This window comes from Podarcis melisellensis (assembly GCF_964234715.1).
Source record: "Podarcis melisellensis genome assembly, chromosome: 7".
NCBI lineage: Eukaryota > Metazoa > Chordata > Lepidosauria > Squamata > Lacertidae > Podarcis > Podarcis melisellensis.
In genome coordinates this window covers 73836086-73848667 of record NC_138539.1, presented here as the reverse complement: position 1 = coordinate 73848667, position 12582 = coordinate 73836086, and the positions used below count along the sequence as shown (strand labels likewise).

The 12582-nt window shown below is 40.1% G+C and overlaps 1 protein-coding gene across 6 annotated transcripts in view; it reads right to left on the bottom strand.

Annotated features, from left to right (window-relative positions):
* CDH18 (cadherin 18) overlaps window positions 1–12582 on the bottom strand; it is a 603832-nt gene that overhangs the window by 17024 nt on the left and 574226 nt on the right. For all 6 annotated transcript variants that reach the window (XM_081918195.1, XM_081918191.1, XM_081918192.1 and 3 more), the window contains one exon: window positions 1499–1620. In XM_081918195.1, coding sequence (XP_081774321.1) covers window positions 1499–1620 — 122 coding nt within the window. The remainder of the gene's footprint in view (window positions 1–1498; window positions 1621–12582) is intronic.

The window sequence follows — 12582 nt, the reverse complement described above, 5'->3', positions numbered from 1 at the left end:
CACTTGTCATCCTATGCCCTTAAAAAATTGTGTGTGTGTGATTTTATATCTTGATTTCATTCTGTGAACCGCCCTGAGACCCCCCAGGTATAGGGCGGTATATGAATTCAATAAATAATAAGTTACAGGGAACCAGGCAGAGGGCATTCTTGGTAGTGGCGCCTGCCCTGTGGAACGCCCTCCTGTCAGATGTCAAAGAGATAAACAACTATCTGACGTTTAGAAGACATCTGAAAGCAGCCCTGTTTAGGGAAGTTTTTAATGACTGGTGTTTTAATGTATTTTTAACCTTTGTTGCAAGCCACCCAGAGTGGCTGGGGAAACCCAGCCAGATGGGCGGGGTACAAATAAATGTAATAAAAAAATAAAAATAAAAATAAAAATAATTCCTTAGCAATTCCAAAACATCAGAAACATCTTAGCCAGGAAAAATGATGTCAAACAAGTATGGGAATATGAAGTGAGAGTTCCAAGCCTAGTCACCCTTTAAGGAGCCCACAGCAGCAAAAAGTTTATTTACGGTTGTACAAGTTACAGGACATTAGAGGTGATGTAGCTGACATGGACAAACTGCTGGGATGCCATTGCTGCAGTATTCAAAGGAGTCCACTTGTCATCTGCATGCCTCTGTGTGCTATTCACAAAGCCATTAAAAAAACTCCTGCACATTGTTGGACCAACTTTCATCAGGAAATGTCTTCTTCGAAATGAGTATATCTTCTGAAAGCTTCTTCCTCTGGCTATGAGGTGCATGGCCTTCTCCCATGCCCTCTGGGATTCTCTCCCAAAGGATATCTATCTGGCCTCTTCATTGCATACAGTATGTTCAGGAGATTGATTACTGTATATGTCTTATGAAAGGTTTTGGATTCTTAAGCTCTAAATCTACCTATCTATCATCTATCTATCTATCTATCTATCTATCTATCTATCTATCTATCTATCATCTATCTATCTATCTATCTATCTATCTATCATCTATCTATCTCTATCTATCTATCTATCTATCTATCTATCATCTATCTATCATCTATCTATCTATCTATCTATCTATCTATCTATCTATCTATCATCTATCTATCATCTATCTATCTATCTATCTATCATCTATCTATCTATCTATCTATCTATCTATCTATCTATCTATCATCTATCTATCTATCTATCTATCTATCTATCTATCATCTATCTATCTATCTGGTGGTGTTCAGTCCTGGTCCTATTCAGACCTACTAAAGTTAATTAGCATGGCTAACATAGGCTCATTAATTGCAATAGGTGTACTCTGAATAGGACTTGATTAAGTACAACCCTGTGTATATATAAATACACTGTATGTTGTCCTGTAGATCTCTAGTGCAGTCTGAAATATATAATTCAAATTACATATTTGAATCACATGGCTACATACACATACATCTACAGTCTCCTCTATTAAACACTTTTAAAAACTATGTGCCTTTCCAATATGATATTAAGAGTGTGACTATCAGGTTACCTGGTTCGGCTTTGCATTCTCACAGACAACTACATCGTAGTCTTCAGCAAGCTCTGGAGGGTTGTCATTGACGTCAAGAATTTTTATTCCAACGGGGACATGGCTCAGGAGGCCAGGACTTTCTGTAAAATACAAAAGAATAAAGTGATCCAGCTTTCAGAAGACACTTACACCCTTGCAGCTTGCCCTCAAAGCAATTTTCTGGCAATGAAAGTGGTGTTCAGAACTTGATGTAAAACAATGGCTTGTCAAATATTCGACATGCTACAGCAGAACCAGACTGATATGGCAACCTTATGAAGATGTGGCTTGCGAAGTCTCACTGGCTTTTTGCAAACAGAAATCAAAGTCAAGAATTGAAGGTTAAACTACAGGTTTATGACATCCAAGGGTATTATACGGTAGTGAAAAGAGAGAAAAAACAGGAGAAAATTTCAGAGTCTATTGTACACTCTCATGTTGTGGGCCAGGAATTAATCAAATGGCTTTATTTTATGTTATGGTGTCATATCAAAGTCCTGTCAAATCGGGAATAGATTAGCTGGGGTTTTTTTAGGAAGAAATAGTGGAAGAGGGTAAAGATATTTTTTTTAAAAAAAAAGTGTATTATTTTAACATTTTTAGGTTTGCTACTCTGGGCACCTTTGGAAGGACAGAATACAAATTTAATAGGTAACTAGCTAGCTAGGATGCTGTTTTTGACTGTTTTTTTAATTGCTGCAATTGCTTTTTAATTGTACTGTTACATATATTTAGAAGATATCAATTGTATATATGGCTTACAATATATTTTAAGCCAGCTGGAGTTGGGTTTTATTATAAAAAGTTTGTAAGCATATGACACAACTGCACCGACTGCTAGTTTGCTACCAAGCCTTATCTAAGGCTCATTTGTTGCCCAAGTGATCATGGAGCCCAGAGGTTTTACTTTCTTGGGCTCCATGATCACTGCAGATGGTGACAGCAGCCACAAAATTAAAAGACACCTGCTTCTTGGGAGAAAAGCAATGACAAACTTAGACAGCATCTTAAAAAGTAGAGACATCACCTTGCCAACAAAGGTCCGCATAGTAAAAGCTATGGTTTTCCCAGTAGTGATGTATGGAAGTGAAAGCTGGACCATAAAGAAGGCTGATCGCCGAAGAATAGATGCTTTTGAATTATGGTGCTGGAGGAGACTCTTGAGAGTCCCATGGACTGCAAGAAGATCAAACCTCTCCATTCTTAAGGAAATCAGCCCTGAGTGCTCACTGGAAGGACAGATCGTGAAGCTGAGGCTCCAACACTTTGGCCACCTCACGAGAAGAGAAGACTCCCTGGAAAAGACCCTGATGTTGGGAAAGATGGAGGGCACAAGGAGAAGGGGACGACAGAGGATGAGATGGTTGGATAGTGTTCTTGAAGCTACCAGCATGAGTTTGACCAAACTGTGGGAGGCAGTGGAAGACAGAAGTGCCCGGTGTGCTGTGGTCCATGGGGTCACAAAGAGTCGGACATGACTAAACGAATAAACAACAACAATAATCAACAGCCTATACCCTGAGAGAGGGAAGTGTCATTGTCCAGGACAGACAGTTGCATAGTTTCAGTTGGGAACCATGGGGCAAATGGTGCTCTGTCATTTCCTCTTCTTGTCCTGTAGCTTTCCATATATTGCTGAACAACAACTCTCCCCGTCTCAGCCAACTTGCTAGTGGCCACAGATGATGAGAGTTTTAGCTTAGCAACATCCGGAGAATCACATGTTAGGGAAGGGACTACATAGTCTTTGCTGGGCCATATTAGAAATAATGGTGTACTGTTGGCTTAGTGCAATAATAAAGTTCCAGGAAACAAAAAAAAACTCAAGAGGGCCCTCATTGTGTGAGCCAACAGGAACATGTCAGAATAGCTTCAAACAAGCAATCTCCTGCACAGCTACACAACTGAATTGGCTCTTAATTTCATAATGCCAGTGCTTACCATTAAAGCTCTTTGTCCTATTACACATAAAACAACTCATTATATATTGATCTAGCTTCAGCTCAGTAGGTGTGTAGGACAACATTGTTCTGATTCATTGCAGATGCTTTCAAAAGGATCCTGTTCTTTCATTTGTACGCTGCAAGATAAACTTCAATGGAAGTTTTGCTTTGTGGTTGCTAAAACCATAACAGAAAATAGGGCAGTCTTTTCTACTGTTGAAAGGACTTTGTTGTAAATTGTATTTATTTGATAGGGTACACACAGAACAAAACAACTGGAGTTGATAAAAAGGTCCCAGGTCTTGTGTCTGAACCTCTTACGTTTCTTTGCACATAACTTTAATGGTGGAGCGCAGATTTGTTCTCTGCAAAGATGCTTCAAGTTCATCGATCAAAGTAGTCTGAACACAGTGTCAATGAAAGCATGTCAGCAGAAAATGGTCTCCTTGCTACATTCATCACCTCGAAATGAAACTGAAGTTGTTCAACTACTATATAATAAATGAGAGGGGACTCTCCCTGAGATGTTTAACTAAATTCAGGACTACCTGTTGTGTGCCATGTCCTTTGGAAGAAGGAGCATAGGCTACAAGTTGCATGTCATCTCCATAGTGGTACTTCTCCTCTGAAACTCCATCCCCTGGGAGGCCTGAGAAGCCCCTTCATTCTAGCTTTTAGATGCATGGTAAATATATATGTGTGTGTGTGTGTTTATGTGCTTAAGCATTTGGTTAAGAGTTTTCTAATTTTATGATGACTTCATAGTTGTTTACATTTTAGAACTTTGTTTTAGATAGTTTGTCTTTTTCCTGTGTCTTACACTGCATTGACAGCTGGAGGAGGATCATACTGAGTGAAAATCATGGCAAACCCAACATGACCCTCAGTGGAATCTTAGGAAACCTCAGTGCAAGCAAGGTTTTCTTGCCCAGGTAACGGGAGTAGAAATCACCACCCCCCAATATATTAATGAATACCTGCTGAGACTTAATTTGATTTGGTTACATTGGATGAATATGACTAGTTAGTTTGTTTTGCAGGTCCTCAAGTTGTTATATATAATAAATATAACCTACTATATTTATCCACATTTGGTTGTGTCAACTCTATTGTTAGTCGCTTTGAGACTCCTTAGGGTAGTGATAAAGCGGGATATCAAATCCAATCTCCTCCTCCTCCTTCTCTTCTTCTTCTTCTTGGTTTGCTGGCAATTGTGGGTGAGCTAACCACTATCCCCGCGACGGGGTGAGCTCCCGTTGCTCGGTCCCTGTTCCTGCCAACCTAGCAGTTCGAAAGCATGTCAAAGTGCAAGTAGATAAATAGGTACCGCTCCGGCGGGAAGGTAAACGGCGTTTCCGTGCGCTGCTCTGGTTTGCCAGAAGCGGCTTAGTCATGCTGGCCACATGACCCGGAAGCTGCACGCCGGCTCCCTCGGCCAATAAAGCGAGATGAGGACCGCAACTCCAGAGTCAGCCACAACTGGACCTAATGGTCAGGGGTCACTTTACCTTTTTAACCACTATAGATCAACTGTTCTCTGGGTCTCTAGAAGACCGCTAGGGAATGTATGGTGGGCCAGATTAGGCCTGTGGATTGGCAGCTCATGTTCTACCTCTGGTGTCTGAAACAAATCAGTTAGAAAAAGTGAAAAGGAAATAGCAGCAGCATTTGAAAGAGGCTGTCCTTGAGATAATCCACCAGACAGTAAATCTGGCCACTAGGACCAACCAAATGGTTACATTAGCATTGTCACTGCATAGGCAATCATCCAGCAATCTCTGCCAAATACAAGGCAGCTTAGGTGATTAACATGCTGTAACAATTATGTGTGCGAATGAATTTTGCATTATCTGTTCGAGTTGCAATCCTGTAATGAAGTTTGAACAATGAAAGGTTGAACTCATTTGCTTTAATTATCGGATATCAGATATTAAAATCACCTGATAAGTTGTTGTTTTGGGAACAACAGAAGAATGAGCACAAACCAGAACAAAAACTGGGGTTTTTCCAGGACAAAAAATGGGGAATTTTTCATTTGTTTTGAATGACAATGCTTCCTGGCTAATTGTTCAAAGGAAAATCTTCACTTCCAGAAGTCTTTTAGTCAAATGTTTTCAATAAGTCTGGCAACTGCTATGTTTTCTAGCTGCTGCAAGCTGCCACAAAGAGCTAGAAATGATTGTTGAACGGAAGGAAGGACCAGAGACACTGTTGAACTACCTTGTAAATTATTCCAAAACAATTTAAATTGTTTGTTAAAGTGTGTGGATTTCATTTAGGACTTTCCCTAAAAGATCCTAAAAGAATTAGAAGGGAATGGACTTTGTAATCCAGTTCTGATTGACCAGATTGAGACTGTTTCATCAATCCCTAATACACAGTAATTGTGGACTCAGGTTAGAAGTTAGGAGAGCTACAATTGCAGCATTTGAGAATCATGGAAACTGCTATTTATTGTGATGAGATCGAGCCTGGCCTTCCCCTGAACTTTAGTGCTCTCCTTTACCTTTTCTTCATCTGGTGTGACTGCAAGGAAACCAGAAGGTTTTGTTTCCAATCTCAATTAACCACAGTTTATCAGGTTTGGGTGACTTGGTAAACTGAGGTTAATCAAGAGAAAAGTGAAATCTTCCAAACTGCTTGTTGCTGTGCCCAAGAGGGAGCATGTGAATCCGAGATGAGGCTAGACTCATTCATGTCATAATAAACCCTGGTTGGTTTGTTGACATCTGGTCAATGTGTACACCAAGTTCCCTTGACTGCAGAGGCTTTCCCATCCACCTCCATTTGTCCAATGCAATACATGCACCATCATCGGAGGAAAAAAGAAAAGAAAAGAAAGGTTTCTAATGCACCAAACTCCAGCTTTGTTCCAGTGTACGTGAAGTTCTGAGCCAGGGGAGTGATTGCTAAATTCTCCACCACTACCATCCCCATAAGCAGTAATCTTATTCACATTTCTGGTTCTGCTGGTGTTTTTAAGTTTTGGATTGAGATCTGTGTGTGAACAACCAAGTGGCTTGCCTCTGCTTCGGAGGAACTGCTGAGAAAGGTTACCTGCTGTTTTGCATGTTTCAGTCTTCTTTATTTTGATTAGAATTCATTGCTCCCGCTTCAAAGTGCCTTTGAAAATGTCGCTACCTTGCTGGGCTATTGTACAGACTGCATTTTCTTCAAATTGTTTTCATTTCCTCTGGCATGCAGCATAGAAGATTTTTATCCACATAGCAATGAGTAGTTGTTGTTTTTTTTTTTTCATTTGTGCTTTCCCTTTGACAATAAACTAACAAATACCTAATTTTTAGTACACAATTCTGGAGGAAAAAAAACCTTTTTACAAAAATCCACCCCAAAACACAATTCATGTTTTTCTTTTCCTATTGCTTACATAGTTATACCCTGGAGGATTTTGAATGTCTTATAAAATTATACAGTTGCTCTAGACCATTTTTCTTTCATAGGACAGGTGGAGATCAAAGCTGTGTGCAGACACAGCTGCCTTTCCTGTGGTCATTTTTCTTATACTTTGGCATTTCAAACAGTCAGAACTTAATAAAGCCTGTGGTAATCTGACATTTTCGCTCTTTGGGTATCTCTGTTTGTCTCAGGTCCTTTTTCTTTGCACCTGTTCTCTACAGCTATGCTCAGCATCTTCTGAAACAAACAAAAAGATTTTGAAAGAGAAGTCCTGGCTAGATCTTTGCAAACAATCCATTTATAGGATTGCTTTCAGAAATACACCTCCATTGCTGGAGGCCCACTTTTATCATTTCCTTCTGTATAGAAATTTCAGAACTATTTTCTGTCCCTTTGCCTCATAGATCATAGGGTAAATGGATATGCTTTATAAGATTTTTTAAAAAGCTACCCAGAACTATTATGGTGTGACACTATAATACAGTGGTACCTTGGGTTAAGTACTTAATTCGTTCCGGAGGTCCGTTCTTAACCTGAAACTGTTCTTAACCTGAAACACCACTTTAGCTAATGGGGCCTCCTGCTGCTGCTGTGCCGCTGGAGCACGGATTCTGTTCTCATCTTGAAGCAAAGTTCTTAACCCAAGGTACTATTTCTGGGTTAGCAGAGTCTGTAATCTGAAGTGTATGTAAGCTGAAGCGTATGTAACCTGAGGTACCACTGTATAAGCCTAAATAGATGGAAATTATACTTTGGAAATTGAGGGAACTTTCACTTTTCAGAACGTCTGAATCTGAATAGCATCTGGATGGGAGATGTTGCCTTGAGTGAACATGTCCTCTCAAGGAGAGACTGGGGATAACCGTTCCGTATATTTATGTTCAATGGACAAAGGCAGCAATCTGATTCCTTCTTACTATCTCTGCACTGTCATCGATTAGCTGCAATTCCACCTTGCTAGAGCAGAGGGGGAGATATGGAAGCAGGGCCTACTTTCAGTTTCTGGGCCACTGCCCCTACACCCTCCAGTGTAACCAGAATGAGGAGACTGGAAACTTTTGCTTCTGTCTTCAGCTAACTGTGGTTTGTTGTCATGTGCAAACCTGAAACCATCATTAATCTTAGCAGCAGTTGATAGTTTCAGAGCCTGGCTATGATCAGAAACTTATTTGATGGATTGATGGATGGATTGATTGATTAGAATTATATACTGCCCTTCATCGAAAGATCTCAGGGTGGCTCACAAGATAAAAACACAAAAGCACAAATAAGCAACACAAGAGTTAAACAAAACAAAACACCCACCCTCCCACAAACACATTTAAAAGGCTGTGGAATATTAATCAGCCAAAGGCCTGATTGAAGAGGAACATGTTTGTCTGGTGCCTTAAAATATACAGTGGTACCTCAGATTACATACGCTTCAGGTTACATACGCTTCAGGTTACAGACTCTGCTAACCCAAAAATAGTGCTTCAGGTTAAGAACTATGCTTCAGGATGAGAACAGAAATCGTGCTCTGGTGGCACGACAGCAGCAGGAGACCCCATTAGCTAAAGTGGTACCTCAGTTTAAGAACAGTTGCAGGTTAGGTACGGACCTCTGGAACGAATTAAGTACTTAACCCGAGGTACCACTGTATAATAAAAGCATCAGAAGAACAGGAGAGAGCAGTTCATCAGGCCGTGGAGATTTGAATTCATTTAAAGTAGCTAGGTGTTTCCTTGCCACCTGTTTTGCTATCTTGCACTGCAGTTGCCTCCTTGCATCATTTATTCTGTTATCATCACGTTGGGGACAGGTTTCCTTTTGGGAGAAGGCAGAGGCAAAGTAGGCGTTGAGCAGTTCCCCCTCCTCTCTGTCACCCAATAGCATTTCTCTGTCTTAACACTGAAGACTGCAAGCCAGCGCTGCCGTTCGAGAGAGATGGCCTTGTGCTGAGCCACCTGTTTTGTCTTCCTCACATTCAGCGCATTGCTTTGTGATTGCAAATGGTTTCTAAGAGGAGGCTATAAAAGAGCTGCAGATGGTGCAACATATGGCGGTGTGTCTTCCGAGAGATAAAAGGTGACAGAGGCCCACCAGCCCAATGCTTTGAGCTCAGCACTTGCTCCTTGTCCAATCCCAGATTTGATTTCGCGTTTCTTGTCTGTCATCTTATTTTTGTGCAGAGGGAGCGTGAAAAGACTGAAGGCATAAATGAAATATTTGATAGCAAAACCAAGTCTAGCCTAAGCCAATTGCTTAATACCAGCTGAGGGTGTGTTTGGCGGGAAATGTGCTTAAATCTCTCCTTCTAAAATCAACAAGGTAGAAAAGAACTTAATTTTGGCACCATCTTTTCTGTTTCTCTGTATATGCAATTATGCATATATAATCCAGTAGGCAGAATTGTAGAGAAATTGCCATTTTGTACAGCATTACATCATTGCTTCAAGCCATCCTATTTTAATGGAAAACATCACTATTCTTACTGTCCTTTTGTAATATAGCATTTATGCACCTATGCCAAATAAATAATGTATAAGAAAGCAACATTGAAGTCTGATGGTATTGAGATTGATTTCTCCTAAACAGCTATATCAGGTAACTCTTCTGTTTTCCCTGCCTGCAGTAGCTAGCTAGCAGTATGCATGTAGCTTTACGAATAAGCTCCAATGAGGCTTTTAAATCTTAATTAAAGCTTGGTCTTGCTGTACACCTGTTTATGATTAGGGCTAAATTATAGCTGAAAGCATGCTGCACTGGAAATAAAAACACCGCGTGAAAAGACTATGCGGCCCATATCAGGTCTCAGAGGTTGAACTCTTAATGGTTAACTATAAAACTGTAGTTTACTGTAGAAATTTACTTAGTCCAAAGTATTAACTCAATCCCAAGAGCAGAAATAACTATAAAAATCAATTTGCTGCCTTCATAAAATACCTATGCACAGCATTAATGCAGTACTTTCCAGGAGTATCCCCTACGAATGAAAGTGAAAAGAAAACTCCATCGTCTGGTAGTAGTGAACCAAAAAAGGAAAAATTATGGGTTAAGACCTTCCAAGTGTCCCTATTTTCCGGGGACAGTCCTAGATTTACAGAAGCCATCTCAGCTTCTGATTTGATCCCAGAATATCCTGCTTTTCCTTAGGACGTCCCTATTTTCATTGGAGAAATGTTAGAGGGTATGGAGTTAAGTGAGCCCCCAAGCCAAGGTGTTACAGACTTTAGAAGACATCAGAAGGCAGCCCTGTATAGGGGCTTTTTAAGGTTTAGTTGTGTTTTAATATACCGTATGTTGGAAGCTGCCCAGAGTGGCTGGGGCCACCCAGTCAGATGGGCGGGGTATAAATAATAGTATTATTATTATTATTGAATAGGATGTCTCTACTTTCATTGGAGAAATGTTGGAGGGTGTGTGGGTTGAACAGGGAAGGCCCACCATTTTTTTAACAATCCCCCCCCCCTCAACTTACCTGGTGATTAAGGGCTACTGGAGTCATACACCCAGGAGTAAACCCTAATGAAAACAATGGGACTTAACTACTAAGTAAACATTCATAGGAGTGGGGAGTATGGGATATAAAAGAATAAAGAGGAGAAGCACATCTGAAAATGGTTCTCTCCTGGAGCCATCATACTAGTAGATGCAGAAATGCTCAGTTCTCTTTATTTATCACTCCCCCCCCTTTTTTAAACTGGTGAGGATTTTTCCAAAGTAAGCAAAAGAACAAGAAATGTGTTCCAAATGGTTCTGAGAAAATATGTTTATCAGAGATTAACAGTCTTAATAAAACAACATCATGCCCAACAAATTTTGGCTGATGATAGCTTTCCTCAGAGGTGCAAGACTAAAGTTATTCTGTCTAGGTGGGTTATTAGATAAAGATATTTTTAAGCATCATTTTGCTGTTTCACTGTTTTTGATTGTGCTCCCTTTCCCCCTCTGCGGGGGTCACATTGGTCTCCCCCCTGGTTTTTGCACATCTGAGTCCAGCATTCCACTGAATCTGCTGTCCTGATCTAGATCCTACATTGTTTCCTAGTATTTCCAGCCCAAGGTTAAAAGAATATGTCCAACCCAAGGGTAAAAGAATAAGCGTCCCTGGATTCCTTGAAAAAAATCTGGTAACCACCTAAGTCCTTTTCATAGAAAAGTGAAATAAACAGAGAGTTTATGTAGAAAATATTGAGCAGAGAAATTTAGAGCATCTACTCAGAAGAAAGTCCGATTGAGGCCAACGAGACTTAAACATTAATGGGTATAGGATTTCACTCTCAGTTACCGTCTGGGAACAAAGCCGATCTCAGGCCATTTATTTTCTACATCCGTATATTACTTACTCTGATTACTAAGTGGCCTTATAAAAATTTTAAGGAGCTTTTTGACATTTAATTTCATAGGTTATTAGTAAAGGCCTCCAAAAATAGTACACGGGGCTTAATCTTTAGTTCAGTGAGGATACTTTCAAATGTCATATACTTCATTGTAATGGCAGTTCCAATACAGAGCTATGTGAGAGCTAAAAGTGTAAGTCTCTGGCTCAGACTTCATAAACTGAGGAGGGAAGAACACCATTTAGATATTGATTTGTTTACTCATCCTGATCAACAATGGACATGAAGTGTGCTGAAAGCTTCAAAACTGTTATTGAAATGTGAAGTGGTTAGAGCAAACTTTTCCAACTGGGTGCCCTCCATAGGTTTTGGGATACACCTATCATACCTGATGATTGATCATGCTGGCTGGGGCTCATGGGAGTTGAAGTCCAACAACATTTGGAGATAGGGATAGGGACAGAAATTCAACTGAATTCACATCTAAAGGACATTCTACCTGATTTGCAGTTTTAAAACCAATATGTGGACTGAAACACAGCCTTTCTATGAAATTCAAACTTCTCAGAATTTCAACATGCAGTTCTCCAGCCAATGAACGTGTGCAAAAATGCATATGTTGAGGCAAAGTAGCCAAATAAAGGCATATATTCATTAATATAACACAAGAAGTTACATTTTCATGAGTACTTTGTTTAAAAAATGCAAATTGATATGGAAATATGGAAGAAGTTGATGTTGAAGTGCTAACTTTCTGATTGATAAGGTCTAAGCAGCTTGCTGATCATGCATCTTCCCAGATCCAATTTCTAAGCTGTATTCAGGGAGCCATGTCTGCCTCAGTCTAGCTATTCTCTTCCACAACTTGTTTTTGTGAGAAAATAACATATAGTAGCTATGGTTGTTTGCTCCAGGGTGACTTCTGAATGTAGGAAGTCCACATCTTTCCCTTATAACATGCAGTAAAACAAACAAACAAACAAACAAACAAACAAACATATTCCAGTCACATCATAGCTGTCAACTTTTCCCTTTTCTTGCGAGGAATCCTATTCGGAATAAGGGAATTTCCCTTAAAAAAAAGGGAAACGTTGACAGCTATGAGTCACATGAGCTATCAGCACCTTAGGTATGTTGCTATACCCACTCTGTTTCATTGCCTGATGCTTATGGAGGTAGGGAAACTCCTAAGGTGCGATCGGTTTTGCTCTGCTTAGTGTGAGAAAGAGATGTGTGGCTGCTGCTTCTGTTAGCAATTACGTGTTGACCAGAAAAAAAATGTTCTAACCATTGTCATAAGTTGACCACAACAGACTACAGGTGCTCCAAACTGTCTGGGGGGGGGGAATGCCCCGGAGCATGGTCTGAGGGCAAATGATAC